Here is a 20,506-nt window from a genome sequence, read left to right on the forward strand (position 1 = left end):
TGTTACTACCTCTATAGTGAGAAGTAACATATGTGTAGTAACATGCAACACTTCATTTATTATGCTATAGACTCATCTTGCCTTGATATGTGTGATGTTACAGTAATTAGCTAAGTTACTAGAACTACCTTTCTCTTCATTAACTCATTGCCACATAGACAAATTTGCTGAGTTGGACTTGAAGTTACTGCTGAAGTTACTCTCACTGTGGCTAGTCTCATGGCCTAGCTTTTGGTTCTACAAACCTCATCTCCCAGTCACAACATGATGGCGCCACACCACAGCCCCAACCAATGGTGATGGTATTTTACCATCGGCTTTTAGTCAGCAAAAGGCGTGCGGAGGCTGCTATCACTCACATGATCGCAACCACTAAACTCATTCGGCTTTCAATTACTTTAACTTGTACTACTTGTAAGAAAACATCACAGTCAGCGTCATTCCTTTTTTTTCCTGCCCTTTTCCCCTGCTCGGCCGCCTCCCTTAAGCTTTGAGGGCCGCAATGTCATTGCTTGCTACGGTAATAATCCAGCTGGCGTCACATTCATTTGAAAAGGCTGAAATCCCAAGAGCAGAGCAACTAGCACCAACTTGTCTCAAAATGACTTAAGTCCTGAACCAGTGGACGGTCGATAAGCAGTACCACAAATGCTCAACACAAGTATATTTATGCACTTTTATCAAATTTCCGCAAACGCATCAGAATCTTCACGATCATCAGGTGCACGCATAGCTACCCCGTGATCTGGAGCATATGTGGACCCACAATATAAACTTAAGAGCTAATGTTTGAATTGCGCACTTAATAAAGTTTATGTTTGAACTATGTATTTTTCGCTACCAACAAATGTTTTATTACATGTGATATTCACATGTTAAGTATTTATATTTGAGGTGTGTGGCTACCCAGCAACCCATATGAGGGGCCGTACGGCGCCGGCCCTCAGCCTTTTTGGGGGGGGGGGGGGGGGGGGGGGGTGGCAAGTCCGGCTATAGATGCCCTGAGGGAAGCGAGAGCCCTCACTGCTTTGCGCTCGTGTTTGTTGATCGGGAACATTCACGTGAGATCCAACGGATGAATTTCAAATTACCATTTCCAACAGTGCTGCTTTACGCATATCATTTTCAACCTTTACTGCTTTTGCCCCCACTTTAGCACTATAAGTAAAACCAGTGATCCGGCGCCCTAAAAGGATCGTGTTTCTATCAGTGTTGAACCCTAGCCGCCAATGCTCTTTGCCCGTTCCAAACCGTCGTCTTTAATTGCTTAAATTTTAGCCCGGGCTCCTCAAGCTCACGTGTGAGTAGTACTCCCGCTGTAAACTAAACGCTCTTATATTTCTTTACGTGGTTTCTGAAGAACTAGTGCAGATCGTGAGCTTGAGGAGCACGGGCTTGAACAACCAAGTAGGCCCCGATTAGGCGCTCCTTTCTTATCTTAGATAAAGACGTTGATTAGTATACGCAGGTTTGGCTTTCAGATGTGGTCACTGAGAGCATCTACAGCCGGACCTTTCAAACACGTCTCATATGTCCGGGCGGGCCGTCTGGTCACGATTTTTTGACCCAGATGGGCCCCTCAAATGGCCCTCAAATGCCCGGGCTGACCGGCACCCCCATATCCAGCCCAAATATGGGGCGGATATGAGGGCGCCCGGGCGAACCCGCCACGTTGGTCTGACGGCGGGGTCCCACGCGGAAACGCCCGAAAACTCGGCTGTTCGACGGACGCCGCGTCCGCCGCCATGGTGTGAACGCCGTGCGGCGCCGCTCCGGCTCGCCGCGCAAGACCAAATCCGGACGGCGTCCCGCAAACCTAACCCATCCCCCTCCCCCTCTTCGTGCCGCCAGTCCGAGCCCATCCACCTCCTCCCTCTCTCGCTCCGGCGCTCTGCCCACGGTCAGACGCTTCGCCCATGCTCCGGCACTCCGCCATGGTCTGGAGCAAGATCATCTACTACGCCATGCTGACACCGGAGCGCCGCTACGAGATACAGCAGGAGATCCGGGCGAGGCAAGCCGTGCGCCGCCCGCATCGCTGTCGGGCTGCCTTCGGACTCGCCGGAGACGGAGGAGGAGGGCCGGGGGAAGAGGAGGAGGAGGAGGAGGAGGAGGAGATGGCTCCGATGGAGGTGGAGGAGCCGAACCAGCAGGTGCCGGCCTTCAACTTGGAGCAGGCGGAGGCGGAGTTCGCCGTCGCCCAGTCCGACGAGATGGCGGAGCAGCAGGCCATCCTGGAGTCCATCCAGTATAAGGCCTATGTGGAGGCCAACCGGGCGTTCCTCCGGCGGGAGCAGACGGAGTCCGACGCGCTCTTCACCGAGCTCGACGCGGAGATAGAGGCGGAGGAGGCCAGATCGCAGCAGCCGGAAAGCGTCGGAGGAGCCGGAGCTGCAGTTGCCGCTCATGCTGCCGGAGCCGGGCACGAAGATCGTCGTGATCTCCGACAAAGAGTAGCTAGGATCGACGTAGTACGTAGATTCTACTTCTTTTGCATGTTTTTGTATGTATACAAGAATCTAGTATGAATTGTCCAAATGCAAGCAGTGAAATTTGAGGCGTGCACATCGAGGGGCATTTGAGAGGTCATATTTGTCATATGTGACTGTAGATGCTCTGACAAGGAACACCTACGCAGCGGATCCAACGCACGCGGCAGCAATTTCGGGGGAGATTGCTCTCTCTCCTCTGTTATTCAAGAAGGTCTCCTCGTGTACTTACTTTATTTGTTTGTCTCATGTTAATTCATGAGCGTGGAGAAGACCTTGTGAGTCTTCATCCTGCGTTTTTTCTTTCCGTCTCTGCTCACCTGCTAGAGCCAAACTTGAGAAATGTGGTCCGTGGTAACGTGCATCCGACTACATGGCACGTCCGGAACAAATGTCGTGGCTTTGGCTTGCCAGTACTCTAACCATGGATGACGGCAGAAGCAAGTCCAAATCTCTGACGTCGTCCACGTTTTAAACCTTTTCGGACACACGTGTGTGTGTGGGGGCGCGCGCGCTCGCTCAGCTGACGGGTACGTGCGTGCGTGTGTGTGCGCGCGCGCGCGCTCGCTCAGCTGACGGGTACGTGCGTGCACTACGGGTGGACACCCTGGGCGCACGCCTCTCCCCCATCTCATTCTCATCCAGACCACACGATGCATGCATGCCGCGCTCCCTGTTGGCGGCAAATTTGACAAATTTGACCTATAATCGAAATCAAATCACAGAATGAACTGTCCGTAAAACTATTTTACGCGGCTGACCCTTGGCGCCTAACTCTCAGGCGCTGCACTAGTGCAACGCCCAGAAGCTAGGCGCTGCACTGTGTAGTGTGGCGCCTAGCTCTCAGGCGCTGCACGCTGACTTGGGCACATATGGGTGCGACGCTGGCCGTGTAGCGCCTATCTGAGAGGCGTTGCACAGTAGGGTGTGGCGCCGGCGTGGCGGGCGCTACACAAAAGGGTCAGGGGAGTGAAATAGTTTTGCAACCAGTTCATTCTGTGATTTGATTTCGATTATAGGTCAAAATTATCAAATTTGCCCCTGTTGGCCAAGATCCGGGAGTGTTTTCCTCTCAAGAACCACAAATAAAGGGCCGTCACTTCACTTGTCCCAGAGTAGGAGTAGGAGTAGGAGTAGGGCGTGGCAAGCAATCCCAAAGCATGATGTATCTATGGACGGGACAAGGAAATGTGGCGACTAGGACGGACGGCGACCAGTCCAATCGCGCCACCTGTGCTCGCTGTGATTATTTCCTTGGCCTTTGCTCCACCAGTCTAGTCTAGTCTAGGATGAAACAGATGAGCCGCACGCTTGCGCCGTCGTCTATCTTTACGAGGAGCCCTCCCATCATGGCTTAGCTTTTGGTTCTACAAACCTCATCTCCCAGTCACAACATGATGGCGCCACCCACCCACCCACAGCGAGCGAATGGTATTTTACCATCGGCTTTTAGGCGGCAAAAGCCGTGCTGGGGCTGCTATCACTCGCATGATCGCAACCACTAAACTCATTCCGGAAACAAAGTAGACACTAGGCACTGACTGATTCCATCATCCGGCTTCCAATCACTTCTAACTTTTACTACTACTTGTAAAGAATATCACAGCCAGCGTCATTCCTTGTATTTTTTCCTACCTTTTTCCCCTAAATAAACATTGCTTGCTACGGTAATAATTCAGCTGGTGTCACATTCATTTGAAAAGGCTGAAATCTCAAGAGCAGAGAAACCAGCACCAGCTTGTCTCAAAATTACCTCAAGTCCTGAACCAGTGAATGTACCATAAACGCTCAACACAAGTATATTTATGCACTTTTATTGTACTCATTTCGAGTCGGGTATAGTAATATACACAGCGATAAAGGTTTCAAAACATGACGCGGTATCCAAGACGTACCGCCGCCAAATGGACGCAGGAAGGCGGCGGCAGCTCCAAGAATGAGAGGGAGACCTCAGTTATAGTAGAATACAGCGTACTATTACAACAACAGACTGCTATACGAAGGAAGTGTGCCGCTGACCACAGAGATCATACGAGAGCTGCAACCAACACAGCACCGTAGAAAGAAACGGCAAGGCGACTACGGAGGGCTGCAAGCAGCATCTGCACAAGCGACAGCGGGAAGCAAAGCTGTGGAGCTCCCGGTCACGTCGAGTGGCAACACATAGCCAAAGGGAGGAGTGTGCTGTGCAAAGTATCTACGGGCCACGGGCCCTGGTGAAACATAAGCATCCGGACGACTGGCCATCCGGTATCATACCACCGCCTTTGCTTGTGTCGAGGGCCTCCATAAGCTGCACCACCTCGTCCATGTCGGGGCGCTTATCAGGATTTCCATCCCAGCATTTACGCATAATGTTCGCAAACGCACTTGGACAGCAACGGGGTATGTCTGGCCGCAAATTCTGTCCATAAACAAGCAGTGATTATATTTGATGTATGTGCTCTGCGCGGATCATATGATACAAGGAAGGAAAATGGCATGGCAGGAGTGTATCTGGAACACACGACAAACCTGGTGAACGACAGCAGAAGAGACATCGGCAAAACTTAGGTCTGGGTATGGCATGTCACAGCAATAGATTTCCCACAAGCAAATGCCAAAACTGTAAACATCACATTTCCTGTTGTATGGTTTACCATCAAGAACCTGTAAATGCATACAAGGAAGAACAGGAGATTTTGTTTTAAGTAGGACGCCATTTTGTGAAGGAACAAACTTAAAAGAGGTCACTCCAATAAATACCTCTGGGGCCATATAACCAAGAGTGCCTGTCGCACCAGTCATATCCTTCGGGTTCTGAGCCTCAACACGTGCAACGCCAAAATCAGCAATCTTAAGGTTACGCTGTGTGTCAAGCAGCATATTTTCAGTTTTCACGTCGCGATGTACTATCTTTCTCGAGTGTAGATAGCTCAATCTGCAAAAGGAAAGTGCCAGACTATTACTTTTTGGACTCGGATACTCTAGAAATAATGCATAGCGGTGATTTGAGCTGAAGAGCATATTACCCTCTGGACAGATCCAATGCAAGCTGAACCACAACTTTGTAGGCGAGCTTCCGCCGTCTGTTCTTTATCAGGTACTGCTTCAAAGTGCCTCCAGCGAGATACTCTACCACAACACAACATGCTCTGGCTGGCAAGTTGGCACGCGCACCGTTGTCATTGACTGGTATCTTGAGGTCGGTGGTCCCCATAGACGCACCAATAAACTGCAGAAGAGATTACGACATGTATTTCAGTAATCAATACTTTTCAAATAGCCCTAGGGTAGTGAGCATGATACCAGTTACAAATTTTAATCCTGAACTAGAAGTTAATACTCAATGAGCTATCAGCTTTACTACAAGAGCAAATATCACATATGAAGGACAGGATTGATGGAAGCTATGTATGATTGGAAATATTCACCCTTGTAACGTTAGGATGGCTGAGCTTATGCCAAACAGCAACCTCCTGCTTAAATGATGTTCGTAAAGCAGTAGTTTCGGCTTCTGTGGCAAAACCATCTTCTCCCCAATCCAACAGCTTCACTGCAAACAGTATGATGAAATTAATAGGGTGCTCCTATATTGCGTAACATTGTGAACAAAACAATCCCAAATTCCTAAAATGACGAAGTGACACATTCATCGTATATTTTGAGTAAAAACCGGATATCTAATGATAGAAAATTATACACGCTGTTTTGAAAATCACCAATAAGAAAAGTTTAAAAGATGCTACTGCTGGAATATGTGCACTGTAAATACAAGCATGTCAATCTTATGAAACTAGTTGAAAGAACAAATGAACAACATACAGGCATGCATCTAACTGAAGTGCTCAATGGAACAAAGCCTTCACTTTCTATTTTGTGGAAACCTATAGAACTTAGGAAACTGAAGTGGGTCATAAAAAGATAAGCTTGGAAAGTAAGTCCAAACAAACGGTACAAAGCAGCACAACTAAGATTCTGATAGCATTCCATTTAGTTATAGACATATATCCACTATTGAGCAGGCTGCAGAAATGTTTACGAGCATATGCAAAAATTCAACACGGAAGAATTCATGTTCATTTGCAAAGGACTCAAAAGGAAATTGGTTGATGGAAATATCATAAATTAGTAGGAATTTAAATAAATCAATGTTGATACAATGCTAATTGGCAGGAAATCAATGTAGAGTGACATGTGAAATGAGGACTGCTGCCCAAAGGTGAAAAACCTCAGATGAACTGACAGAGTAAATGTCCAGAAATGTAGTCAGGGAAAGGAAGAACTTGATGGAGGAAAAAAGATGACACTATCTTGAAATTATTCATGAGCAAGAGCATTAATGTGGGCACACAAATATGCAGAAGGCACGAAAGCAGATGAATACATGGTCCAGCCCAACTAATGTTCTAAATAATGATAAACAGCTAACAGACAGTCACCCAGTTCTTTAGTGAAACGGACCTTCACATGTTACGATTTTTAAAAATTCAGATAAATATATATAGATGTGCAGAGTAGTAATATAAGAATGTACTCCCTCTGTAAACTAATATAAGAGCGTTTAGATCACTATTTTAGTGATCTAAACGCTCTTATATTAGTTTACGGAGGGAGTAATAGTTTAATAGATCTTATCAATACATAGAGTGGATGCGGCAGAAAGGAGAATGTCCAACGTTATACTTACTAACTAGGAGTATATATGTATTTGTCTGAATCCAACTATAAGAGATTCCTTGAAAAATACAAGTGCAAAGCTTCTTGCATTCACAATAGGTTGGTCATCTAGCAAACTTTGCTCCTAGAAGCGTAACTCAACTATTTGCTAGTTATGTGAATATCCGATGTAAGGAAGCTAAAATATCGACATAAGAAATAAAATCTTAAACAACATAATTCAGATGCAGCTTCTTGGGTACAAGAAAAGAACATAAACGAAATCGAAGGTGCACTAAAACACACTAGAAATGAATTTTGATGTGTGTGCCAAATTGTTGCGAAAATACTATGCATTGTGTGAGGCGTAAAGAGTTATCATGAAGTTCAAGGATTAATTTACAGGGCACACACGAATAACTGTCGAACTAGACATCGCACTTTGCTAAACAACTACTCCCTCCGTCCCACAATATAAGATCGTTTTGCAAGCTGGGACGGAGGGAGTATGGTTTAAGGCGCCCAGTTCGAAATTGGGATGGGCTTAAAAGAGCATGCTACTGGATAAACACGCATAATCTCAAAACCTGTACCTATTGGAAGTTCTGAAACATTGGGGAAGGAGTGAACACAAATCACACAATCAATAAAAATCAGTACACGTATCATTCATCTCATAGAAGAGATTAGAGTAACTAATTACCCCAAAACCTGCAAACTTGTGCTTATCTGTATCAAGAAACGTGTGTCATGACCTATAAGTATATATATATATGTTTTTAATCCCCTATAATCATGAGTGTAATTCGACCTGATGAATACATACATAGAAGGGCATAGGACCACGTATAAAAATCAATCAAGCAACATTAGTTCGTCACGTTTTTCAGCCGATTAAGGAAGAAATACCTGCGACTTGCTGGCCATCATAGGTGCCGCGGTAGACGGTTCCATATGTGCCCTGGGCGATGACATGCCGGATCTCCAGCTTAGCAAGGTCAATCTCCCAGTCCGCCTTGGGTCCCTGGGACTTGATGTTGGTCTTGCCCCATTTCTTGTTGAGCTGCTGCTCTAGCTGGATGTCGAGGCTGGTGAGGTCGATCTTGTCAGCTCGCACGTAGTCGCTGCTCCCCAGGCTACCGGTCCTCTTGAACTTCACCTCGGGCAGATCACCGGCGCTGGACGCCATCTTTGCACGCCGCCAAAAGTAGAAGTCTTGAGGAGCTGCACCGCAAGCCCAACAACAAGGGATTCAACAAGCAGGAATCCCTTATCGGAGGCGCGGAATCGGTGCGTCGCAGAGCCTATCGGGGAGTAGCAGAGATGAGGCAAGAAGCAGCAAAGGCGGAGCTGACGGGAGGGGGGCGCGGATCTGGCAAGCGGTGGAGAGGAAGCAAAAGGGGGGGCGGGAGAAGAGGTGCTCACCGCGGCGGGGCTGTGACGAAAGCCGAAAGGTCGGGACGGAACTCGCTGGAAAAGGCCGGCCGCAAAGTTTGACCAGGGCGGAGGAAGCTCGGCGGAAATATGGCGGAGGCGAGAGAGCAGAGACCGTATCGAATCCGGTCAAAGAATTGCTCAAGAACGCAGGAGAGGGGCGCCTCAGCCAACTAAACAGGAAGGGGGCTGGCCTGTCCGGCCGAATCGCGGGCGCGAGATTTGGAAGGAAGCGGGCGGGGGCGAGGCGGCGGAGGCGGCGAGGAATTGAGGATGGGAGCCTCCGGTGTCCGGTCGGACCGAGGCGAGGTGGCGGGTGTTGACGAAGGGGGGAAGCGTGGCGACGACGGAGCGGATTTGTTTACTGCTGTGCTGTGGCCACCGGCTGTGGCTGCCTGTGCCTGGGCAGCTCCGCCTTTGGCTCGTCGGCTGCGCTGGAACTTGGAATATGCCCGGGGCTACTGTGCTGCTGGCTCGCGTGATGTACAAGTCCAAGGCTCCAAAGTAGAATAGAATGTTCAAATGCGTGCGTCCCGTGCTACATGTCCAAAGTAGAATGTTCGGGGTCCGGGCACGTAGTAGTAGCAGGCTCACGGAATGGTGGATGGTTAAGTTTCAACTTGAAAAGCTACTACTAGTAGTAGTAGTACTCCGTTTCTTGGTCAACCGATCATTCCTAGCCGTCGGATCGAGATTTTTTCTCCCTGGTCTGTTTGCACATACACGAATCCTCTTCTTCTTCTTCTTCTTTTTGCCAGAAGTCTATTTGGTTCTCGCAGGATGATGTTGATATATTTTTATATGGAGTCGATCAAACTCAATAAAATTTCACTTGAGAAAACCTATAGCTTCTTTAAAAAAAATAAAGCATATAATTCTAATTATTTTGAAACGAAGGAGCGCCTTTAAACATAACCGCTATATAGGTGCACACCCCTTCCTTGAAGTAGTCCAGACCGTAGATTGGCTATCGCCTCATCAAATCCATTTTTTTTTAGAAAAGGAGGATGACTAAAGACTAAAGCGAACAAGACCTTACAAAGTCATACAACAGTAAGACTAAAGCCGCCGTCTAAGCAACAAACTGTCGCTACGCCTATCCAATTGATGAAGCGGCGCAGATAACCTGGGCCTAATACTAAACAGACATCGCAGCCAAGCCTAACATCTAAGACCTGAGAACCCAACCTACATCAAATCCATTTGGAAGCACAAACAATCGCAGCCTAGATAAGCTCGAGCTTGACAAAAAATAAGAACTCTTTTTTTTTCTTTTTCATAGATTTAGGATCCCAGTATCCAGCGAACATTGGATTTTTAGGCATGGTAAATCAAACGTTTTACATGGCAACTTATATCTCTACTCCTATAAAAGACTCAGTTGGTGATGATGGCATGTCTGCCATCCGTCATTTCTGACCACTAGATCTGCATCTAACGACTGTGAGGTAAGTTGTGGCCTTTTTGCAAGAACAGCCCACTCCTCTGCTCCAATTTGCAGAAAACCCATTAGTATCTTGAAACCAACCACATCCCTCTCACCTCATCAAAACAGCCCGAGGAGTATATTTTGAGTGAAACATAATATATTTTTTAGTGATATATGTATATCAAAACTAGAGTGTTTTCTTTCAAGTTTGTGAACATGTATTCTACTTTGGATCCGTTGCAACGCACGGGCACATGGCTAGTTTACGTATCAAAGACGACACGTCTAGTTGGCGAGCATGGCAAATTCACCTCACTTCATTATTTTTGCTAGAAAAATTGCCCTGCTCACAAAACAATTTTGTCTCCTCGCACCAATGACATGAAAAAAAACGTTCAACTTGCCATGGCTAAAAACATTTCCGTAGAACACATAGAGACTCGAGATTTGTGACAGACCCATCAAAGTGCTCTGCAAGAGCAACAACAAGAAATGCACTCGTCATTTACTAGTGCGCGGTGGCACCGACCACGCAAAGATGTACGTACGGCCGTGTGTCGTGGTACGGCGCGACGGACCTTCTGGACAGCGACCTGTCTGGTTATGGTGCTCCCACCACTAGCGAAGCTAGCTAGCCTGTCACATACAGTACTACAGTATCATTTTCATAGGGTGTGTAGCGTACTGTGCAGGTGCAGTGCAGTGCGGAATCACCAAACTTGGGGAAGAAAAGATGGGCATGGAGCAGGAGGCAAATTTGACAAATTTGACCTATAGACAAAATCAAATCGCAGAATGAACTATCTGTGAAACTATTTTACGCAGCTGACTTTTTGTGTGACGCCCGACACGAAGGCGCCACACTACACTGTGCAACGCCTCACAGATAGGCGCTACACGGCCAGCATCGCACCCGTGTGATCAGAAAATTACTAAGTCAGTGTGCAGCGCATGAGAGCTAGACGCCACACTATACAGTGTAGCGCCTAGCTCCTAGGCGTTGCACTAGTGCAGCGCCTAGCTCCCAGGCGTTGCACTAGTGCAGCGCCTGAGAGCTAGACGCCACGGGTCAGCCGCGTGAAAAAGTTTCACGGACAGTTCATTCTGTGATTTGATTTTGTCTATAGGTCAAATTTGTCAAATTTGCCGGAGCAGGACGGACGGACGGACGGTGGCCAAGATGGATTGTTTACTGTGCTCGTCGCCTTCCCGCCGAAGCAATTGGCTCCGGTTCCTTTGCGACAAGAGTTTGATTGGTTTGCGATTGCGAGCTAAGAAAATATCTTGTGTTTTTTTTATATACAAGAAGAAGTGTACCTTTACATACCTTTACTTACAAGTGTCCAAAAAGTATATTATTTTCTTAGAGATACTATACTTCCTTCATGTTTTCTTTTTGAGATGATACTATACTTCCTTCTGTTGTTTTCTTTTAGGCCACAAGGAGTATGCTATTAGGACATCTTCAACGGCACCCCGCAAATTTCCTCCTGTGGACAGGGGGACCAGTCCGCCGACACGGATGCGGGAGGCCGCCATCCAACCGTAGTCGCATACATCCGGCCTCCCTCATTTCGTTTAAGTACGCACGATCAAATAGTCGCATACATAGAGCAAATAGCCGCATGCAGTGCTAGTTTAAATTTAAAAAAGTTCAAATATTACATCCCAACATTGTTGTCCCCTTTAACCGTCCACTGATGCTCAATCAGATCTTTCTTCAGCTGCTCGTGAGTTGGGTGATGCCGAATTTGTTGATGCATTTGAATAAACTCTTCAAATGTGGCCAGATTCTAGTTTGAAAGTTGGATAGGATCACCCATGTTCTCAAATTCTAGAGCTGCGGCAGCATCGTCACCCTCATCCTCGATGATCATGTTGTGCATGATCACACAACATGTCATCACCCCCACAAGGTCTCCGGGTCCCATTGTTTGGCAGGTCCATGAACAACTGCAAAACGGGCCTACAAAACTTCAAATGCCCTCTCGACATCTTTCTAGCTGATTCTTGTCTTTGGGCAAAGTGGGTCTTTTTCTGTCCAACTGGGTTAGAGATGGTGTTGACAAAGGTAGCCCACGGAGGATAGATACCGTCAACCAAATAGTAGCCCATGTTTTACTCATGTCCGTTGACAGTGTAGTGGCAAGGAGGAGCTTTTCCTTCAACCAGCCTCGCAAACAACGGTGATCGCTGCAGCACATTGATGTCATTGTGAGACCCGGGCATGTCAAAGAAAGCGTGTCAAATCCAAAGATCTTGTGATGCAACTGCTTCAAGAATTATGGTGTGCTTCTTAAGATGACCCTGATATTGCCCTTGTAAAGTCTTCGGGTAGTTCTTCCATTTTCAATGCATACAGTCAAGAGATCTAAGCAAACCTGGCCACCCTCTTACTTCTGAGATTGCCAAGAGTCTCTCGGTGTCTGCCACAGTTGGTTCTCTCAGGTACTGAGTGAAGGAAATATGCCCTAGAGGCAATAATAAAGTTATTATTTATTTCCTTAATATCATGATAAATGTTTATTATTCATGCTAGAATTGTATTAACCGGAAACATAATACTTGTGTGAATACATAGACAAACAGAGTGTCACTAGTATGCCTCTACTTGACTAGCTCGTTGATCAAAGATGGTTATGTTTCCTAGCCATAGACATGGGTTGTCATTTGATTAACGGGATCACATCATTAGGAGAATGATGTGATTGACTTGACCCATTCCGTTAGCTTAGCACATGATCGTTTAATATGTTTCTATTGCTTTCTTCATGACTTATACATGTTCCTATGACTATGAGATTATGCAACTCCCGTTTACCGGAGGAACACTTTGTGTGCTACCAAACGTCACAACGTAACTGGGTGATTAAAAAGGTGCTCTACAGGTGTCTCCGAAGGTACTTGTTGGGTTGGCGTATTTCGAGATTAGGATTTGTCACTTCGATTGTCGGAGAGGTATCTCTGGGCCCACTCGGTGATGCACATCACTTAAGCCTTGCAAGCATTGCAACTAATGAGTTAGTTGCGGGATGATGTATTACGGAACGAGTAAAGAGACTTGCCGGTAACGAGATTGAACTAGGTATTGAGATACCGACGATCGAATCTCGGGCAAGTAACATACCGATGACAAAGGGAACAACGTATGTTGTTATGCGGTCTGACCGATAAAGATCTTCGTAGAATATGTGGGAGCCAACATGAGCATCCAGGTTCTGCTATTGGTTATTGACCGGAGACGTGTCTCGGTCATGTCTACATAGTTCTCGAACCCGTAGGGTCCGCACGCTTAAAGTTTCGATGACGGTTATATTATGAGTTTATGAGTTTTGATGTACCGAAGGTTGTTCGGAGTCCCAGATGTGATCACGGACACGATGAGGAGTCTCGAAATGGTCGAGACATGAAGATTGATATATTGGAAGCCTATATTTGGATACCGGAAGTGTTCCGGGTGAAATCGGGATTTTACCGGAGTACCGAGGGGTTACCGGAACCCCGGGGGGGCTTAATGGGCCATAGTGGGCCTTAGGGGAGAAGAGGAGAGGCGGCTAGGGCAGGGCCGCGCGCCCCTTCCCCTCTGGTCCGAATAGGAGAAGGAGAGGGGGGCGGCGCCCCCCCTTTCCTTCTTCTCTCCCTCCTGGCGCGCCTCCTCCCTGGCCGGCCGCACCTCCCCCCCTTGCTCCTTTATATACGGGGGCGGGGGGCACCCCAAAGACACAACAATTGATTTGATCTTTTAGCCGTGTGCGGTGCCCCCCTCCACCATAGTCCACCTCGATAATACTGTAGCGGTGCTTAGGCGAAGCCCTGCGTCGGTAGAACATCATCATCGTCACCACGCCGTCGTGCTGACGAAACTCTCCCTCAACACTCGGCTGGATCGGAGTTCGAGGGACGTCATCGGGCTGAACATGTGCTGAACTCGGAGGTGCCGTGCGTTCGGTACTTGATCGGTCGGATCGTGAAGACGTACGACTACATCAACCGCGTTGTGCTAACGCTTCCGCTTTCGGTCTACGAGGGTACTTGATCGGTCGGATCGTGAAGACGTACGACTACATCAACCGCGTTGTGCTAACGCTTCCGCTTTCGGTCTACGAGGGTACGTGGACAATACTCTCCCTCTCGTTGCTATGCATCACCATGATCTTGCGTGTGCGTAGGAATTTTTTTGAAATTACTACGTTCCCCAACACTGAGGTCCGAACATGTCGACCACGACAGTTGCAAAACTAATCATGGCATCTCCGCATGTGCTCTCAGACATCCATAGGTACTCGTCCCACGAATCAGCGGCCGTGCCACATGCGCAGTCCGAACGGACATAGATGGTTTGCGGGTCCGCCTTGTAGATGCCCTTACGCGAGCACATTTCTGGTTGGGCTGGTTACCAAGCAAACGGGCCGATGGAACCTGCCTTTGGCCCATGTTGTGACATTAGGACAGGATCATCTCAAACTAGTGGAGGAAATTAAAAAAAAGTAGGAAGAATAGAAACCACCCTTGTCTCGCTGATTGAACGAAGTTGTAATAAGATTCCAAGACTCTACCTCTATCCTGATATGGTTGTCATGGCCGACGCAGTCGACATCGGGGAGCTTATGGTGTTTCGGTGTCGTGTTGGCCCTGTTTTGATGCTTTTGCTATAGTGGTGCCAAGTGTATTTTGATTAATGGTTCTCTGTTTTTTCACTTTTTTTGTGCTCCTGACTTTCTTCCCGAACAAATTTCAACATGCTTAACGACAACATTGATCATTTGTTTCATGCTACTGTTGCAAATGTTGAAAGAGAAGAATAACCGTGTATTCAAATATTGACCTTTTTTCAATAAAGAGAATATATTAATACGAATCACCTATCGATCTAGCTGCACTTTCTCTTTTTGTGAGTCTTTGGATGACTGAGATTCAAGCATGGTGTAATGTTGGGGCTCCATATCTCAGCCCCATAAATTACATCTTTTACCCCCTAGTTACGACATTTTGGCAACGCTTACCCAATTAAAGTATTTTTCACATTTTAGTGTTTAGTCTTCCCATCATGATAAGAAGAACCTATGTGTCAAATGTGGCGCTAACTAGGTGGTCAATTCCGGAAATATATCCTATGAGAAAAATATATTCTTAGGCGAGTTATACTATTGAGGAACAGGCGGATCGAAGACGAACAAGAGGCTTAGAATTGTGATTGAGTTTGATTCTGCGCTAATGGGTAGTTAGGGGGGTGAGTCACCGGTCGTGAGATGGAGTGGATCTAACTTGATTAAGAGTTAGATCGGTCTCATATAATCTTTTTTTGTCAACTCCCGCCGTTATTTTGGTTACCTCAGCTGTTTGGCAAAATTGACATAATTTAAATATAATTTGATGAAATTTGACGAAATCTGGTATGCCTTAACAGGTATATGTCTGAGCTTGTTTGCCCAGTTAGCTGCCATGTCACCCTAACCAATTGACCTAATTTTCTATTTGTGAAAATTAGTAAGTGGTATAAAAACGGCCACAATGCCACAACTAAGAGGTCAAATGTTGGCAAAGATTACTAAGTGGGGTAAAAGATGTCACAATGTCACGAAACTAGAGGGTAAAAAGTGAAAAAATACTGACACAAATTCAACATGCTTGACAAAGATATGCATACATGATGGAGGTGTTCTCTCTAAAAAGTACTCCCTCGGTCCTAAGTGACTCAACTTTGTACTAAAGCTTGTATAAAGTTGAGTCACTTATTTTGGGACGGAGGGAGTACAAACGCTCCAGAGGTACCTCCAAAAATGTAAGAAATCCAGCCAAACTTGACATCTTCATGTCAACGAATTACTAGCTATATACACTAATATATTTAACATCAGTCAATTTCACGGCCCTTGGTTTCTACAGGGAAGAGAATGCAGGCCACTCCAGCGAGGCATAACACCAGCTCAAACACAAAAACAGCTTCCATTTGATGGCAGGTCCGTAGCATGCCGACAGCAACAAGAGGGCATATAACCCCACCAATTTTACCAATGGAGGTCGCAATTCCAACGCCGGTCGAGCGGACTGATGTTGGATATACCTAGAATACAAGGAAATGAATTAGCGCACAAGAAACTCTGCTCCAAAGAACAAATAATATTATCCAAAACTTGTACAAAAAATGCTTCAGATAATGCCTGGTCAGAGAAACAAATTGGACAGGTGTTATACAGACAAACAAATCGAGTTTGGAAGGATAAGTGTTGCAGCAATGAAGAGCAGAACACCTAGTAATATGATCAGATTTGAGATATTTTCTCCCTATCCATTAGCTGCAATTAGGATGTTGAATTCTTATTATGATTGTTACAATCTTTTTTATGTTAGTGTGTTCAGGGGTCTTTAAAGTTAGCACAGCATGTATATCTGGCAAGATAAGCAAGATAATCTGCAAATCCATGAAACTAAAAATGGATGCTCTAGCTAGGAAAATATTACTGCCCTCATGCATATATAGCGTATGCAAGTCTTCTGGCATTGACGCAACAAGAAAAAGTCATCCTAGCATGAGTTTCATAGCGCTGGGCCTAGCAGTAAGTTTTATTTGTATTAGGGGTGTGTTTGGATTTGGCCCAAGCTAGCCTTGCCAGATAGGAGTATTTGGCTAGCCGAAATTTTGGTGAAGGTTCTGCTAGTCCATGATCTGGCCAACATTGGAAAGAAAAATGAGCTAGAAGGTTCTTTGACCACAGGGCAGTTCACCTATCTTCAGTATGTAATACAGGGAAGATCTACTAGAAGATGATTAATTTCGACCCGTTCTAGCGTGATGAATGGAAAACTTTAAACCCTGAATATTGAAAATCAAACTACCTTGGCACAACAAAAAGAATAGTGAAAACCACCATTTGGATAAACTGGTTAAATGGATGAATGTAACATTCAAAGTTATCAACTAAAATGGGTAGGTGGTATTTACAGGACACTGTAAAAACCAAGACAACGGAAAAGAAGTGCACTTGCTATATTTAACAAAGAATTGACACAAACCTCTGGAGCATATAAACATAGAACTGTGGAGCTACCCATGGCACATGCGCGAGCACCGAATAGGAGTGCCGTTGTAAGTAGCTCATCCTGATGAAGTACTAGTGGCCCAAGGAAAGCAGCACAAGTGAAGAGCATGGACCACATTGTAGCTTTCCGGCCAATCCATTCAACAAGAATGGCAGATACAATTAGACCAGGAATCTCTGGAACATCAGTGCATATATTTGTTAGCCGGTGGCATATTGTAAAAAAAGAGGCAGTCATCAGGCAACAAAATAGGCTCACTGTAAGCTACCTGCTAAACTAGTAACAAATGTATCCCTGTAAAGGTTAGCATCTTCTTGACGCTGTACAGTTGTCAGCCCAGATGGGCAGTTTCTATTGGAATCGCTCAGCTGCGATGTCAGCAAGACTACCCCATAATAAGCAAAGGAATTTGCAAAGTAAACAAACCAAAGAAGAAGAGTTGATCTGCGCAATGCCGGTGACAATAGTCTTCGCAGTGCCGCAGCGGCGCCAGATTTGAAGCTCAAGGCATTGTTAGCTTTGCATTCTATCTCTGTCTCTCTGACTGGAAGAAGATGATCTATTTCAGTCTCAGATGTAAGAGTGTCAACTTTACTTTCACGGCGGTATGTGAGAACTCCAGGAGGAAGAGCTTCTTGGTTTATCATAGAGACACTCTCCAGGACAAGTGTAGCGTCTGACATTCTATTTTGTGCACAAAGATAGCGTGGTGATTCAGGTATTATTCGAAAGAATGGAAGCAAGAGGAAGCATGGAATGGAGGTCAAAACTAGCAACCACCGCCAATTCAATGCCGATATGACAACCTGCGACCGAACCACAGTCGAATAGCATTTCTCAGAACTGTATAAAATTCTATAAACATAAGTCACAAATAAAATGTCGAAAATGCATCAGCCCAGAGTTTAACTGAGCATCAGTTATTTTAAACTTCATGAGAAAATCAAAGTTGAGCTGTGAAGGTAAAAGTGTGATATGAGATAGCACAAGATGAAATCACAAGTATTCCGGCGGAATATTTGCCATTCCCATTCATTTTTACTTGTCAATTCAGATAATAGAGATGGTCTGTAATACACACCATTGACCATAATTTTTATTATTACACGTTATAAGAATATTTAATTAACTAAAGTACTTCTGATGACAAATATATCAATATCATTTCTTGACATAATAATAATTTCAAACACTTGGGAAGGAATGGATTTCAAGACTATGAAAAAACCAACACAAATTCACTTCTACATACATTTGTAAGCACCCGACCTGAACAAACAGATATCGTTCTTTCAGTTGACACCCTTAGTATGTGGTGTCTCTTTATCTCAATATAGTTGTAGTTTCAGAGTCATGCTCTTATATCCAATTGCTTATATCTATACATACTTAATATTTGTTGGTGTAACTATATCTTTTTTCTATTTCTATACCTACAAAATCCATTAGGGAAACAAATTTTAGAATGAAAATGTGAAAGGTATAATTCACAACATCAAATGGACACAAAAGAAAGGTGCCATACCCATGCAAGTGAAGCCTCCAAGACGGTGCCGATAGTCCAAAAAAGCGAAAAAAGAACTACGCAAGTGCCGCGATTTTGCGCAGGAACAAACTCCAAAAACCAAGATGAGAACACGTGCCCACCACCCACTCCTACGCCGACGAGAAACCGAAGAGCGATCAAGCATAAATAGTTGGGAGACCAGGCACTCAAGAAACCCATTCCGCTAGTGAACAGAGCTGAAAACAGCAAAACGGTCCTGACACAAGAAAAATCACAGGCTTTGTCTTTACAAAAATTCCCTTTCAGAATTGCCTGTACTAAAAAAGTGAAACACAGAAGTAAACATACCTTCGACCATATCTGTCAGAAACAAAGCCCCAAGCACATGAGCCGATCAGCATGCCAGCAAAGACCACACTTGAGAGTAGGCTCTCATCCTGGGCAGAGACTTTCCACTCCTCCCGAACCAATGGTCCCACAAATGACAGCAGATTGAGCTCCATGGCCTCTACGACCCAACCCATGCCTGCATAAGCAAGAACAAGCGCCTGGAATCTGCCAAACCCCATGGCTGAAAGCGCGTCATCCGTGGTGTATGTTTCCATGCTGTCAGACAGTCAGAGTCTTTTGGTTGAACACCGGTATCACAGGCAAGTCTCGAACAAACTTTTGGTCAAATAAGTATCTTCAGTATGCCCCATGCAGAAAAAAATCATTCTTAGAGACCAAAAGCATAGCCAACATGACTTGCTGCATACATTAGGAGTTCAGACCTGAAAGGCAAAAGCATGTTGAGTATGTTTGTGCAAGATGGAGGACACAAGTGATGAATCTAGAATGACAAGAGCACGGGCTTCCTCGGATGCAAGACAGGTTGCAAAGCGAATGAAATGATAAACTCATTCTTCTCAGAGTGTGCACACATGTAAACTAAAACTGAATGTACTACTAGATGGGGATTCTTCCAACTACCACCAGGCGAAGCCTGAAGGCCAACGAGAGACTTGAACAAGGAAGTAGTAAGTGCCATATATTCAGATGTGAGCAGATCCGGCCTGCTGTAGGAACAAATTCACCGTACAAAAAAAGTAGGTGACTGAAACTTCCTCTGGGATTCGTTGCATACAACTCCTTTACTCTACTAGTCTAGGATTCAACACACAAGAGGAGGTAAAAAAAAACAATCAGTCGGGGTCACTTTGGTACCACTGTATCAAGCGCAGTGAAGCGGACCACAGCGCCCGACACCCAGCACTTAATCTGAACGGAAACGAGTGCCCGCGGGCAGCATGGAGATGGGCGAGTTGGGAGCCAATCAAAAATTTAACGGCAAGGGGTCGTCAGAAGGAGCGTACCGTGGATGGGGTGGGGGTTCCCGGGAGAGGAAAGCATAGGCGGCCGGCGGCGGGCGGAGGAGGACGGGGAACGACCCTGTCTCTGACTGTGATTGTTCGGTTGCTTCGTTCCATGGCACCATAATAAGCGGCAGGCGGCAGCAACAGATTTCTAGTGTCCGGTGGAGTGAAGGAACAAGCCTGACTGACGACGACGTGTGCTTTGGTCCGGGACCCATGCTCGCTCGCTGCATACGCCACTCTCAACCACCGGCCCCTATATTTTAATTTTCATTTCCATTTTTCTGGCTTGTCTTCGCTCCGCTCGTCTTACCGGCCGGGCAGGAACGGAGGGAGTATCTAGCAATAATTATGTAATTATAAGCATATCCTTGGCAGGCATCTTGTCCTACAAAACGCCACTCTCTCCCTCCCTCTCTGCTGCCCATACTGCTTACGTCAATGTGAGGCGTGCTACGTGTTGCCTGGCTGAAAACAGCGAGCATATTCTCTTTTGCTTTTCCGCCTCTGTCATGTGCCTTGGTTCTCCTGCCGTCCGGGTTGTGGATACCATTTGACCCTTGTTTGATAAGTACTTCGTTCATTATTAAGATATTTTAATATTTTCTATATC

General features: G+C 45.9%; 2 protein-coding genes across 2 annotated transcripts; both read right to left on the reverse strand.

Annotated features, from left to right (window-relative positions):
• Positions 1-4,265: 4,265 nt before the first annotated feature.
• On the reverse strand, positions 4,266-9,081 carry LOC109767902 (serine/threonine-protein kinase 52). Its single transcript, XM_020326626.4, has 7 exons — positions 8,553-9,081; positions 8,037-8,431; positions 5,903-6,024; positions 5,501-5,703; positions 5,235-5,409; positions 5,004-5,138; positions 4,266-4,893 (listed from the first exon to the last, which is right to left on the reverse strand). The coding sequence occupies exons 2-7, from the start codon at positions 8,314-8,316 to the stop codon at positions 4,687-4,689; spliced, it is 1,122 nt and encodes a 373-aa protein (XP_020182215.1). The 5' UTR covers positions 8,317-8,431; positions 8,553-9,081; the 3' UTR covers positions 4,266-4,686.
• A 6,442-nt stretch (positions 9,082-15,523) lies between these two features.
• On the reverse strand, positions 15,524-20,102 carry LOC109767903 (organic cation/carnitine transporter 7). The gene is made up of 6 exons (XM_020326628.4): positions 19,894-20,102; positions 18,887-19,311; positions 18,557-18,794; positions 17,300-17,837; positions 17,005-17,207; positions 15,524-16,054 (listed from the first exon to the last, which is right to left on the reverse strand). The coding sequence occupies exons 2-6, from the start codon at positions 19,141-19,143 to the stop codon at positions 15,845-15,847; spliced, it is 1,446 nt and encodes a 481-aa protein (XP_020182217.1). The 5' UTR covers positions 19,144-19,311; positions 19,894-20,102; the 3' UTR covers positions 15,524-15,844.
• Between the last annotated feature and the right edge of the window lie 404 nt (positions 20,103-20,506).

Source organism: Aegilops tauschii, chromosome 5 (assembly GCF_002575655.3).
Source record: "Aegilops tauschii subsp. strangulata cultivar AL8/78 chromosome 5, Aet v6.0, whole genome shotgun sequence".
Lineage (NCBI taxonomy): Eukaryota > Viridiplantae > Streptophyta > Magnoliopsida > Poales > Poaceae > Aegilops > Aegilops tauschii.